Source organism: Eretmochelys imbricata, chromosome 2, assembly GCF_965152235.1.
Source record: "Eretmochelys imbricata isolate rEreImb1 chromosome 2, rEreImb1.hap1, whole genome shotgun sequence".
Taxonomy (NCBI): Eukaryota; Metazoa; Chordata; order Testudines; family Cheloniidae; genus Eretmochelys; species Eretmochelys imbricata.
The window spans coordinates 208,307,537-208,322,495 of NC_135573.1; the positions used below are offsets into that span (position 1 = coordinate 208,307,537).

The window sequence follows — 14,959 nt, forward strand, 5'->3', positions numbered from 1 at the left end:
GACATTGGTGTTGCCTTGGTCAGACGAAGGTGGTAGATGCTTGCAACACAACACCGCCCCGGATGATGGAATAAGGGGAAGATGTGAGCTATTTATCGTGTGCTCAGTCACTAAAACTCATTGCACTGAGTGTGTTCCCTGACAGTTACCTAAGCAGGGGCAGCCATTTATTAGGCTACCAGTTAGTTAAGTAGGTTCTACTATATTGGATCTTACAGTTAACATAGGTATATGCAGAATGAAACTTGAGGGCAGTAACGTGCTCAGCAAGCCACCTTGTCCTTCTCCCCAGGAGCTGTAGAGGTGTTAAATAACAAGGACGCTTGTTCCTACCCACTTCTTTTCCCTCTCTATACCCAGTAGACAGTCCAAAATAATGAGTCTCTTGGTGCTTCTCCTGCCATCACTAGCCTGCCAGCAGCATCACTGTGCCAAGTACACAAAGACTGTTTAAGACTTGCTGTGGTCTTAAATCCCCATTATAATGTATAAACTCTGCTATGAATCCCACAGCAAAGGCTATTTCCTTTAAGTAACCTTGGTAATATGATATTCTTCATTAACAGGGGGTGCTGCACATAAGGACTGGGTGCAGTACTACTGCTGCATAAGTGGCCTAGCAGCAGGAAGATAGCTAGGAAAGCAAGACCTTCATTTAGAATACTCTTTGGCTCCTGTAAATCTTTGTATGCCAATTCACTGAACATCTTGTGTTTTAAACAAGGCTTGGGAGGAAATAAATGACAAATTTGCAGAGGCTAGGGGAGAGTCTTACATTTAGTGCCATATCCATTACAATCAGCCAGGAGTTTTGGGGGATGATGGCCTACATCCTACAGATGGAGATGCTGACATATGGCTACAATACATTCAGGCGTGGATTGGGCAGGGGTTGTGATACTGACCTGCATGACTGGGTGGGGCTAGTTGCTGGCACCCCCTGTGGCTTTTCTAGTGCAGTTAAGAGAATCAAATGAGGCGTTCCCAGAAGTAAAAGTCTTGGGATTTTGGTGATAGACCTTGGGCTCATGTAATAGGGTGAGACCTTGTGGGCTGAGGTCCCCACCTTGTTGCAAAGTCCCTCCCCCTTGTGGTGGGGAGGCTGCTAGGACTCTAAGAGAGCCGCCTCCTTGGTGGGAGGGAGGAGAGGGGAGGCTGAGGAGAGAGCTGCCCCATGTTGTGGGTTATATGGTAAGGAGCCCTGTAACCCTGCACTGGAACCGATTAAGTGCCTGCTATAGAAGAGTCTGTGTGATGTGTGGCTGATGCCCCTCCCCTGTGTTAAAGTTTAATAAAAGTTGTGGCCTGCCGCTTAATTCCATGCATATGTCTGTTCCCATTTTGCTGTTGTGTCCACATCAATAAACGGAGTTTTTGTAGTTGCTCTCCTTTCATGGGGAAACTATGTACACGCATGCATTTAGCTCAACGGATCACTTGACTGTTACAACATTTTAAGAGCTGTTCTTGAAAAAAAGATGCATATGCAAGAGCAGTAACTAATTCTGCAAAATACACATTACTGAGCTTCACTTTGTCATTTGTGTGTCTGATTCTTCTGCTTGTCCCCTCTTTGAAATGCATGCTTGCTACAGTAAACTGTGCAGGGCGCATGCGTTCATCTGTGGCAACGTTTAAGCCCTCTCTCTGAGTCGTATATCTGTTGGTTTGTACGTACATGTGCACTTTGCTACTTACCATACTTTTCCCTAAAAGCCTTTTATTTATTTTAAACAGGAAAATTCAAGAGAAAGAAGCAGAAGCCTGGTTCACCAGCTCTCCAGTGAAAGTAGGCTGTCTGTCACGGACTCTCTCTCAGAGTTTTTTGATGCTCAAGAAGTCCTGCTGTCTGCAAGTTCTTCAGAAAACGAGGTCTGAGCACAAATATCAGAATATCTCTCTGATGTACCGTATTTCAACATATTTAACCTTTTATCTTTTTTGCGTGGTAATTGCAAACTTGCTGATCTACTACAAATGAAATATTTTGGAGGATTTCAACGTCACATACACTTAATTGTTTGCTACTCTCTTAAAAAAATAAAACAGTTAAAAAGTATGTACGGGAGGTGGCTGAAGAGGGAGAACAGGCAACGTAGCTTGCACACCTGATTTTAAAATAAATATAAGGAATGTATTTTTGCAGCATCTGTCCTGAGTCATCCTACAGGAGCTGCAAGAAATTTTATCAAACTATTGTGTATTTGTACGTTTTTTTTCTTGCGGCACCTGTAGGTTGACCTATGGCAGATGCTACTGCAGCATGCAATTTTAAACTTTGTTTTCTATTTCTTGAAATATAAGAAAGTCTTATAAGTCTTTAAGTTTTATAAGCTTTTTGGAATTTCATGAAAGGCCTCTCTCTAATTTTTCAGGATCAAAGAAAACAAGTTTTATATTCAATAAAATAATAATTTAGTAATGATTTATGAAATCTTTTTAGTGATGGATCTGTGATCTGTACACCTATTTGTATTGTTAGGCTTACCTGTTGCTTCTATGCAGCACAGAAACACAGAGAAAACAATACAGATCTCTTTAAATGACGGATCTTTTTTCCGTTAATTTCACAAAGCATCATAACAGTTGTCAGGAGTAGCATAATGCAAACTTATTTATATTATTTCCTTCCCCTGCCCACCAGGTATCCGATGATGACTCATATGCCAGTGATATAAGTGATAACATCTCAGAGGATAATCTAAGTAACGACATTGAGAATGAAAGGCAAACTTTGGGTAAGATTGGTGTTTTGTTGTATCCTATTCTGAGAAGAGGCATTTTCTTACCAGAAATCACTCTGGTATCACAGATTTCAAGACGTAGACATTGGCTAGTTTTTGCTTTCCTTTTAAGATTTGAACTGTTTTTGGAGTGGTGTTTTTGTTGTTTGGATACTCTTAGTGCAGTCAATTGTGCTCTGATCATTTTAAGGTGGGAGGGTTGCTGTGTATCAGCACAGACACTTGTCTGCTGTCTGTCACCTCTCTGCAGAGACCTGCAGCTGCTCCCAAGCTTCTTTCCATGACCTTGGGACCCTATGGAGTAGCTAACCCCAGGTCCTATCTCTTCACTAAAAGGTAGATATTTTCTCATCACTCTGGATCTTCAATACAAACTTGTACCCTTAGATACCATTCAAATCCACAGAATAGTTACGGTTAACAAAATGCAGCTTATTTAAAGAAATGTAAGAATAACTCTACACTGATAGGCCTGGTGTATGACCATAGTACTTTCCTCTTCTTGGTTTTGTCTACACTAGCACTTGTCAGCAAAACCTTTGTCAGAAAGTGGTGTGAAAAAACACAACCCTGACTGACATGAGCATCTCCTGCCAACATAGCTACCGCCCCTCTTTGGGGGTGGTTTAATTAGGCCAGCAGGAGAGCTTTCTACTCCCGGCATAGAGTGGCTACACAGGAGACCTTACACCAAAGCAACTGCAGCGGTACAGATGTGCCGCTCTAAGGTCTGTAGTGCAGATGTAGTCTTTGTGTTTAGGGCTGTTGATTAATCGCAGTTAACCCACACTATTAACTAAAAAAAAATTTAATTGTGATTAATCGCAGTTTTAATCGCACTGTTAAACAATAGAATACAATTGAAATTTATTAAATATCTTGATGTTTTTCTAATTTTCATATATATTTTATTCTGTGTTGTAATCAAATTGTATATTTTTTATTACAAATATTTGCACTGTAAAAATGATAAACAAAAGAAATGGTATTTTTCAATTCACCTCATACAAGTACTGTAGTGCAATCTTTGTTGTGAAAGTGCAATTTACAAATATAGATTTTTTTTTTGTTTTGTTTTTTGGTTACATAACTGCACTCAAAAACAAAACAATGTAAAACTTCAGAGCCTACAAGTCCACTCAGTCCTACTTCTTGTTCAGGCAATTACTAAGAGAAACAAGTTTGTTTGCATTTGTAGGAGATAATGCTGTCCTCTTCTTATTTACAATGTCACCAGAAAGTGAGAAATGCCATTTGCATGGCACTTTTGTAGCCGGCATTGCAAGGTACTTATGTACCAGATATACTAAACATTTGTATGCCCCTTCATGTTTCGACCTCCATTCCAGAGAATATGCTTCCATGCTGATGAGGCTCATTAAAAAAAAATGTGTTAATTAAATTTGTGACTGAATTCCTTGGGGGAGAATTGTATGTCCCTTGCTCTGTTTTACCCACATTCAGCCGTATATTTCGTGTTCTAGCAGTCTCAGATGATGACCCAGCACATGCTGTTCATTTTAAGGACACTTTCACTACAGATTTCACAAAACGCAAAGAAGGTATCAATGTGAGATTTCTAAAGATAGCTACAGCACTCGACTCAAGACTTAAAAATCTGAAGTGCCATCAAAAATCGGAGAGGGATGAGGTGTGAAGCATGCTTTCAGAAGTCTTAAAAGAACAACACTCCAATGTGAAAACTACAGAATCTGAACCACCAAAAAAGAAAATCAACCTTTTGCTGGTGGCATCTGACTGAGATAATGAAAATGAGCATGCATCAGTCTGCACTGCTTTGGATGGTTATCGAGCAGAATCCGTCATCAGCATGGACGCATGTCCACTGGAATGGTGGTTGAAGCATGAAAGGACATAGGAATCTTTAGCGCATCTGGCACGTAAATATCTTGCGACGACGGCTGCAACAGTACCATGAGAATGCCTGTTGTCATTTTCAGGTAACATTGTAAACAAAAGGCGGGCATCATTATCTCCTGCAAATGTAAACAAGCTTGTTTGTCTGAGCGATTGGCTGAACAAGAAGTAGGACTGAGTGGATTTGCAAGCTCTAAAATTTTGCATTGTTTTATTTTTGGATTCTGAGTGTTTTTTATACATAATTCTACATTTGTAAACTCAACTTTCATGATAAAGAGATAGCACTTCAGTACTCATATTAGGTGAATTGAAAAATACTATTTGTTTTTTACAGTGCAAATACTTGTAATCAAAAATAAATATAAAGTGAGCACTGTACACTTTGTATTCTGTTATATTGATTTCAATTACATTTGAAAACAGAAAACATCCAAAAATATTGAAATAAATGGTATTCTATTGTTTAACAGTGTGATTAATCGTGAAATTAATTGTGATTAACAGTGCGATTAATTGTGATTTAATTTTTTTAATCACTTGACAGCCCTAATTGTGTTCATTGAAATATCTTGCTGATTGCATGGGGACCTTGCATTTTTCATTCAAAATAATGATTCTTTTTAAAAAAGAGAATGGGAAGAAATACATAAAACCAACATCATATAAATATGCTTTTCTCTTTTCCTGGACTATGGAAAGCTGCACTAAGGAGTTATTTGGTTACAAGGGTTAGAGGCTGGAACTATAACTTTCGTATTAGAAGTTCTGTGCATGCCGAGTTCCTGGTTCCCTGTTCTCCCTCTGCCACTTCAGCTTAAATCAAGATTGGATGTCTTTCTAGAAGATACGCTTTTAGCTGAACCAGAAGTTATAGGATTGATACAAGAATCATTTGGTGAAATTCAGTGGCCTATGTTCTGCAGGAGCTCAGACTAGCTGATCATAATTGTCCCATCTGCTCTTAAAATCTAGCTCTCAAGACAGCTCAGCATGTCCGTGATCTTCCGCACTGTGTAGCAAGACCATCTGTTACAGCTCTAGGAAACCATCACCAAATTTTTCAAATGTACACTCCTAAAGTTAGACACTGAAAGAAGCTTCCTGATTATTACAGGTGCTCAACACCCACAACTCTAAATGAAACCAGCGGCCACTGAAAAATCTGCACTTCTGGAAATAGAACATTGTATGTAGGCACCCAAAGTATGGATGTAAGTGCCTAACTGAAAAAGCTAGCCTTGGTGTCAAGCCTCCATTAGCATGGTTAGACTATACATCTGCTGTTTATCTCGGATTATGTATGTCCTGATGTATTTACAGCTGTTGATATTGCTTTTAATAGGCCACATCTTTGGTGACTTCCATGGAGCTACAACAACTTACACCAGCTGAGGATGTAGCCCAAACTATTTAGTTCAGTTGATTAGTCCTTGCTATGCAATCTGAGGGTTTCAAAGGGTGTGACAGCATCCCATTTCAAAGAGCTGTTTTGAACCAGAATACATTTTTATCACTTTTGTTGCCTTTTCAAAGGAGATCTCCTCCCTGCTGGGGTCTAGGAAAACAGCTTCCTTTTGGGCTGTCTTTTTCTTTCTTTCTTTCTTTCTTTCTTTCTTTCTTTCTTTTTGGATGTTAATTGTCTTCCTCCCCCATGGGAAGGTCTGAGTCAACCTCTTTCTGAAAGGGAAGTCATTCAAGTATGTTAATTGTTTTCTTACCCCAGGTGGGCTCTCAAGTTCAGGATGCTTGCAGTCTTTTATGCAAACTAGCATTGTGACAGATTGCATGTAGGCAGGAAAATAATGTGCAATAAATTATAATTCACCTATTCTGTGTTGTTTGTCATAGCTACCATGCAGGGATGAGAGTTCAAACTCTTAGTCCTTCATTCTTGGGTAATCAGTGTCTGGGAGAACCGCAGAGGCAGAGCGCTCTGGGCAGCGCTGTGACTGTGTGCATTGGCAACTTTCTGGAAGTTCACTGGTGCCCTTAAAACAGTGCTGGCAAAGTTGGCAGCAATAGCGTAGCCCAGCCAGGTGCCACTTTTCTACAGTGTCATTTTGGCATGGTCTAAGCAGAGTTAGACAATGTAATGTAGATGGCCACTATATTTTTACCACCCTCTCACCATTGCAGGCACCAGTGGAGTTTTACTGGTGTTAGTACAAAGTGGGGAACTTTTTAAAAATGGACAAACTCTATTTTCATGGGCAATGCTTTGCAGGAAAGTGTAGACAGACTATGGAGGCAGTCGTATCCATCCCTCTGAGTGAGACGTGGCCTTGAAAACTCATGTGGGGAAGACAACATGGAAAAGGAGGAAATGATGTACTGAGGCAGCACCCAAATGTACCAGGATCAGAGATGGGCGCTGTAGAAACAAATAGACACTGTTCAGGGTGATTGATTGAAAATAAGCTGGTGAGATAGTGGGAGGGGTGAGAGGAGAATATACCTGATGATGGTTTAGACAAATAGGGTGAGGATATAGCTAATCCAAGTATTCTACTCAGGCCAGTTCACACTCTCTGGGCTAAGGCTTATCCCTGTGGTGTGGTTTTTATTTAAAATCTATCTCAAGTCATTTACTATAAAACTTGGAACTATTTATCGTGCCCAGATTGCTCTGACACCCCAACACAGAGCTCAGCCGTTCTCTTGGATGTGTGAGTTATCCTTTTGAATGTCAAGTAAACTCATAGTCCTCCTGTGGCCTTCTCCAGCACATAGGTGTGTCGTGAAGCTAAATTCAGTAATGTTTGTATTTGGGTACTTGGATGAGCATCATGGAAAAGCCTGCCAACAAATATCTGGTGTTTGCCTCCAGCAACAGATTTTTCCTGATATGAGGAGTCTATTAATTCAGTATAAAGAGATGAAGGAGGAGGTGTTTTCACACTTGGGTTCTGGAAAGCACATTTTTGTCTTCTAAAAAGAATGTCCGCTTAATTGAAGATCTGTCAGGAAGGCGTTTTTTTGTTACTTAAATGTACATGAATCAGTCTCTTGTAAAACAAGATAGATATCATATGTGCTCTTTAGAGGTGTAACTTCTAAGAGCCTGTGGATATGTCTGCACTGCACTAAAACACCCGTGTCTGGGCTATACCAAGTGACTCGGACTTGCAGGGCTTGAGTTGCGGGGCTATAAAATTGCAGTATAGACATTCAGACTCAGGGATTCTCCCTTCTCCTGGGGTCCCATAGTCTGGGATCCAGCCTGAGCCCAAATGTCTACATTGTAATTTTATAGCCCTGCAGGCCGAGCCCCATGACCCAAGTCAGCTGACATGGGCCAGCTGCAAGTGTTTTATTGCAGTGTAGACCTACTCTTTTAGGCTTTTACAGAGCATTTCAAGGGATTCTTTTCAAGCATTTATGCTTCATATATATCTCCATAAAACTTGCTTGGTTTAAAATCTTGTTTTAAATGATCAGTGTACAGCAGATATCTTCAAACCACAAGTCAATATTTGAGTCACATGGGGAGCGAAGCTTTGTCTGAAGGATAAGGAAATTGCTGATGCTTTAATACATCCATAATGTCTTCAAAAGAGATGATACTGTAAGAAAACAATGAATTGCTTAATGTGCTTCTGGCATTTCCTTCCAGATTGCATTGCTGAAAGTGGGATGGAAAGCCATTCCAAGCGGAGAACGTGTTTGCCGGCTCCGTGTCCTAATACCAGTAACATCAGCCTGTGGAATATCCTGAGAAACAATATAGGGAAGGATCTCTCCAAGGTGGCCATGCCTGTTGAGTTAAATGAGCCACTTAACACTCTTCAGCGACTTTGTGAAGAACTGGAATACAGCGAACTACTGGATAAAGCAGCACGTACCCCGAATTCATTTGAAAGGATGGTAAAAAAAAAACATACCTTTCCAATTCTGAGCAACATGAGATGTAACCGAAACAGAACACAATGGATTTTCTTAAGCCTAAGAGAGCAGAAAGTACTTTTTCATTTCTTGTGCTTACAGCACAGAGGGGCAGGTTTTTAAAAGAAAACATAACTAGCTCCTGTGATCTGTGTTTGACATAATTTCCATTGTCCTAACAGAGTAGCCATTCTTAGGTATCTGATTCTCCTGCAGATTTAGTTAAGGGAGAAGCTTAGTTCTGGTCTGTATTGCCTGTCTTCTCTCTCAAAGGTTTAAAATGTGATTTGTTTTGTTTTGTTGTGGAACTAATATGTTTTGTTAGGGGGCTTATTCCTTCACCCACTTACTTCCCTGGTCCTTCTCACATGAACAGAGAGCAACAATACCCAAAGTCCAAAGGTGCAAACAATTCGATGTTTATTGGGGTGAACTTCCAGCAAGCATGATTCCAGTTTCCTTCCTTAGTGTCCCCCTTCCCAGCTCTGACACTACAGAACCTTATGTGTGTCCCTGTTCCCATTTCCACCTTTAGCTAAACATGATTTCAATTTCCCCACCCCTATTCCCTGTTCCCAATTCCCACCCACTTCCTGATTGACTGACTGCAGACTATATAGTAAAACTTGAGTTCTGCTTAGCTATACCTTAACCAATCATTTTACTGAAATTTAACTAACCAATCCTAACATATTGTAACATGATTATGTAACCAATTATATCCCACCACCTTAATTAGTTTACACCCAGCAAAATTAATTATACAGCAGACAGGAACAATCACAGAACCAGACAGAGATTATACAGACAAACAATAGCAAAGTGGGAACTATAATGACAAAACAATACAGAAGTGAGGGTTTTATATCCCAGCTATGGATAAGTGAGTTCTTGCCAGACAGGATGCTATCAAACTAAGTTTCCTTTTACATTTTCTACGCACTTCCCTTTCTCTGGAGGCGATAGGCACTATCAGGACAGGATTGTATTCCTAACAGCCCAATAGCACCTTCTTTCAATGTGACTAGTTTGGAATGTGAGGAGGTGACCGTTCGCTTCCCGGCTTATGGCTGCCTCTGTTGCTTAGCCAAAGGCCTTCGCCTAAGAACAGGGCCTCAGACTGTCACAGTAAGAGAAGGACCTTACACTGGCAGACAGTGATTTTGATTCTTTCTTTTATACCTCTACCTAGCCAAGTGATAAGAATACACCTAAATTCTTAGAGCCTTTACAGACAGGCCTGAATATCTATATCCTAACATGCTTCACTGATTAACACAAATGGTACAATATCTATTCTGCTTTCACAACATTTTGTAAGTGCATGGGGGGACACAGAGATGACCTGTGCCTGCCAATTAGTGGGGGAGAGGGGCAGAGTGAGGGCAGCCAGCTTCAGCAGTACAAGTCCAGCTGCAAATCAGGAGGCTGGCCTGCGATCCCGCATATTCCCGCCCACACACACCTGCGTCCCCTGGAGGGGGGGGAGAACACGTCCTGGGTCTTCCAACAAAATGTTAACTACAACAGTATTAACAGAATGAGCTACCTTTTTTTAAATCAGATTTTTTGTGTAAAGCTTTTTGAGTCACCATCAAATATTTGCGATCTCAAACTGGGCAAGAGATGTGTATTTGGTCAAAACACAAATGCCCTTTTGAAGTGAAATTTTTGAAGAGCCATTTCTCCTTTACTTATCGCCAAGACGGGACTTCACGTTTCTTCATTTCCTGGGCTAACCACCTAACTCAGCACTGCTGGGCAGGCTGGCTAGGGTGTGCATTTGCTATCGGAAAGACAGAACTTTGAATTCAGAACTTGGCAGGTAAGGGAGGGAGAAATGGATTTCAATCATACCTTGTTTCTAAGTGTAATCTCATATTAATATTTTAAGTCTATAATTATATTCTAATTGGTTTAAAATCCCTTATTAGCATTTTTAATGTTTTGGAACTAATGCTTTGCAGTTTCCCTTGAAGTGAATAAACATGATGAAGTGTCACTGTTCTCTTCTGTATTCAAACAATCCTGAACAGAAAGTTTTAAATTCTGTATAACAAAAACTTAATCCCACTTTTAAGATCCTACCTCATTTCTGCTGATTCTGCTAGAGGTATACTTGAGTCTGGGTCAAAGTAAGTAATGTCTTAAGGTCAATTATCAATAGACATTATTTTCTCTCTTCTTTTTGCTCGAGAATGTGTATTAAAAAAGGAAATAAGTAATTGCCTTTTTAGAAGGAAATAAAAACAAGACAATTTTTTTTTTGATCCTTAGTTGTCAGGGAAATTACATTCGGGAACAGAAATAGGGAATTCTCCAGCATGAGAACCCCCAAACCAGGGTTAATGTTAATGAATGTCCTGAAATCCCACTACCTTGTAGTCTACTTCTGAGTGTTTCATTTACGGATTAAGGTACTGAGATTTGAGAGGGAGCACATCTACAACACAGTCTAGGGCTTTCCCAAGGAAAGGAAAAGGGGAGGGAGTTTCCTTGGAAGAAGGCAGTGAAGGAAAGGAGAGATGAATCAAGGTCCACAGAATAACTTCCAAATTTTCAGGTTTCAGAGTAACAGCCGTGTTAGTCTGTATTCGCAAAAAGAAAAGGAGTACTTGTGGCACCTTAGAGACTAACCAATTTATTTGAGCATGAGCTTTCGTGAGCTACAGCTCACTTCATCAGATGCATACCGTGGAAACTGCAGCAGACTTTATATATACACAGAGAATATGAAACAATACCTCCTCCCACCCCACTGTCCTGCTGGTAATAGCTTATCTAAAGTAATCTTCAGGTTAGGCCATTTCCAGCACAAATCCAGGTTTTCTCACCCTCCACCCCCCCACACAAATTCACTCTCCTGATGGTGATAGCCCCCCCCCACACAAATTCACTCTCCTGCTGGTGATAGCCCAGGATGGGCTATCACCAGCAGGAGAGTGAATTTGTGTGGGGGGGTGGAGGGTGAGAAAACCTGGATTTGTGCTGGAAATGGCCTAACCTGAAGATTACTTTAGATAAGTTATTACCAGCAGGACAGTGGGGTGGGAGGAGGTATTGTTTCATATTCTCTGTGTATATATAAAGTCTGCTGCAGTTTCCACGGTATGCATCTGATGAAGTGAGCTGTAGCTCACGAAAGCTCATGCTCAAATAAATTGGTTAGTCTCTAAGGTGCCACAAGTACTCCTTTTCCTTTTTCCAAATTTTCATTCCTCGGACTTTTCAGTTCTGCAGAGGTGCTAATAACTATCGGGGGGGTGGGGGGGGGATTTGTATCTGCCACCTATTGTAAAGGAAACTGGCAAGATAAAGATTAGCACACAATAGACAAATGGCAGGGCAAACTGGCTGCGTCACTTATGTCGGCAAAATGTATGTTGCTATGGGGTGTGAATATTACACACACACACACACACACACACCCCCGAGCGGCGTAAGTGGTAGTGTGCACTTCTCCCGCCAACATAGCTATTGCTGCTCGTTGGGGGTGGTTTAATTATGTTTACTGGAGACCTCTCTCCCATTGGCATAGAGTGACTACACAAGCTTTGCTACTGTCAGCTCTCTAGTATAGACATAGCCTTAATGACCCCACACAGAAACCTAAGTAGACCAGTAAACTGTTGCCTTAGAGATATGAGCCCCTTCCCCATGTTTTAGGGGTGGGGGACAAAGGATATGGTTTCATAAGTCTAGGGACCACAGGTGTACAGTTAATGTTTTGAGACATTTTCTAATATAAAATTTGAAATTGCTTTTTAAGCAGTTTCTCGTTTACTGGTTTCTGTTCTTTGGAATGGCATTTTGTTTAAAGTAATTTTTTTAGAAGTACCGTTTTTATGTACATTTTAAATTGGTGTCAAATTCTGAGTTGCTTTAACAGCTTTTTCTTTACTGGACCAACTTCTGTTGGTGGAGGGGACAAGCTTTTGAACTTCAGAGCTCTTTCTCTGCTCTGGAGAAGATGACAAGGTGAGACAGATTGTTAAGAATTAAGGGTCCACATGTTGTAGAAGACTCCTTAAAATGAAGTGGGTATGTAGCACATCTGCAGTCCTAGGCCATAAAATGAGCCATAAAAGCAGTGTCTCTGTTAAGCCCATGATTTTTAATGTCTAGCATAGTTATTAAATTAATTTCCCAGGCTTGTCTTTTGAAGATGCCATGTAGGTTTCCTTTTGAAGATGAGAATTGAGAGGTCAGATATACGGTGTACCACATCCAGTGCATCAAATGCCCCAACAACTATATGGGTGAAACCAGATAATCACTATGCTTTCAAAAGAACGTGTACAGCAAAATAAGACAAAAACACCCTATCACCCATAGACTAATACTTTTCACAAAGCGATCACTCCATATCTGACCTCTCAATCCTCGAAATCTTGTCCCTTCCACCGACAGAAGTTGGTCCAGTAAAAGATATTACCTTACCCACTTTGGTAACATGGTCTGTGTAGGCATAATCAGAGGATGTTGTGAAGGCCAAGACTATGACAAGGTTCAAAAAAGAACTAGATAAATTCATGGATCCATCAATGACTATTAGCCAGGATGGGCAGGGATGGTGTCCCTAACCTCTGTTTGCCAGAAGCTGGGAATAGAAGACAGGGAATGGATCACTTGATGATGACCTGTTCTGTTCATTCCCTCAAGGCCACCTGGTATTGGCCACTGTCAGAAGACAGGATACTGGGCTAGATGGAGTTTTGGTCTGACCCCGTACGGCCGTTCTTATGTTCTTACACATGTTCTTGCAGTTGCGTCGCTGTAAGGTCTCCTGTGTAGCTGCTCTATGCCAGTGGGAGAAATCTCTCACACCGGCATAATTAAACCACCTCCAACGAGTGGTGGTAGATATGTCAGCAGTGGGATACTCTTTCACTGACATAGCTCAGTCTACAGCGGCGCTTTTGTCAGTTGGGGTATTTTTTCACACCCCTGACCAACCAAAGTTTTGCTGACAAAAGTGCTGGTATAGACATAGCCTTTGTGTGTCTCATAGTCTGGGACCAACAGGGCTGCAACACTGCAGACTAACAGCTCAAGTATTCTTTGATCCAGCATTTGGAGTTCACAGACACTGTGTGTGTGTGTCTCTCTCTCTCTGTCCATTTTTGGGGTGTGCCTCTGATTTCATTTTTTCCTGCATAGTTGTGAAAGGAGAAATTGAAGTACGTTTTAATCTTTTATGAATTTGGATCCTTCCTATTTTTAATAAAGGCCTTGAAATGACTCTGCAAACTGAGTCACACCTCAATGCTCATGTTAAAGGTTGGCTTGCAATAAGCCACACATTTGCAAACTGCAGAAGAATGTAGTATCTGGCATCTGTATGAGGCCTCTCTTTTGTCTATATAATGAAAACAGTTAATGACCAATTAAGCAAAATCCTGTTTATTCTCAGGTGTACGTGGCTGCTTTTGCAGTATCTGCATATGCATCCAGTTACTACAGGGCTGGGAGTAAGCCATTTAATCCGGTGCTTGGAGAAACCTATGAATGTGTCCGGGAAGATAAGGGCTTCCAATTTTTTTCAGAACAGGTACTGTATATTGTGCCTTTAACTGTCCCACTAGTCACTTAATAGACTGTTTAATTCTGTATACATGGCAGCAGTCCTCTGGGGCTCCCCACAGAATGTGGGCATAAGTCATATATAGCATCTTCAGAAGACATTGCAGAATTATAAGCTATAGAGATCACTGCACTATCTGCTAAAATGTAGCTACTTCTGGGGTGGAACATGGTAGCAGCCATTATAGAAGTGCTAACATTACACACCAGTTTACGGCCACAAAGCAAAGAATAACAGCTTATCTACTTGAAGTAACAGAAGAACTTCCCTGGGCAAAAGCCAATTGCCTATATTGAAAACTGGCCTGGACTAGGGCACGTATTCATATTCTTGTGAAAAGTTTCATGTGATCTTTAACAATCAGTAATAGTCCAGACCTTGTTGTTGCATTTCAGCATGGTGCCCCCTCATACTGCAATAAACCAACTGTCCAACCAGCAACTTTCTGTAGCACCCTGGGTTGTCTTCAGGTACTGGCTGGGTCCTTACTCTATAAGATCAGGGATCTCCCCTCATGTAGTTGTAGGCCATATACAGCGAGGCAAAGAGTCTGAGTATTTCTGCAAATAATCTCCAGACAGGAAGATGACTAAAGTATAGGAAATATAATACCAGGTTAAAAACAGGGCTCTACCAAAAGCAGGTGGGGTTATTGAAGCACTAAATTAAAAGGGGGGGGGGAATTTTGGTTACTATGGTATTCACTGAAGTAACAGGTTAAAAACTGTTTCAGCTCATCTAGACATGATAAAAAGGCATGGGGGAAAAACTGTGCCTATTGTAGGACTTTGGTCACAGGTAACCCTAAATTAGAATCCATTAAGAAACAAGTTTTTTCTTAAACTGTAAAGGCAGAACCTGGAACAAT

The 14,959-nt window shown here is 40.8% G+C and overlaps 1 protein-coding gene across 7 annotated transcripts in view; it reads left to right on the plus strand.

Annotated features, from left to right (window-relative positions):
• The window catches only part of OSBPL3 (oxysterol binding protein like 3), a 136,714-nt gene that overhangs the window by 99,317 nt on the left and 22,438 nt on the right, over positions 1-14,959 (plus strand). For all 7 annotated transcript variants that reach the window (XM_077811363.1, XM_077811365.1, XM_077811368.1 and 4 more), the window contains 4 exons: positions 1,738-1,872; positions 2,645-2,738; positions 8,239-8,489; positions 13,921-14,058. In XM_077811363.1, the coding sequence (XP_077667489.1) occupies positions 1,738-1,872; positions 2,645-2,738; positions 8,239-8,489; positions 13,921-14,058 (618 nt within the window). The remainder of the gene's footprint in view (positions 1-1,737; positions 1,873-2,644; positions 2,739-8,238; positions 8,490-13,920; positions 14,059-14,959) is intronic.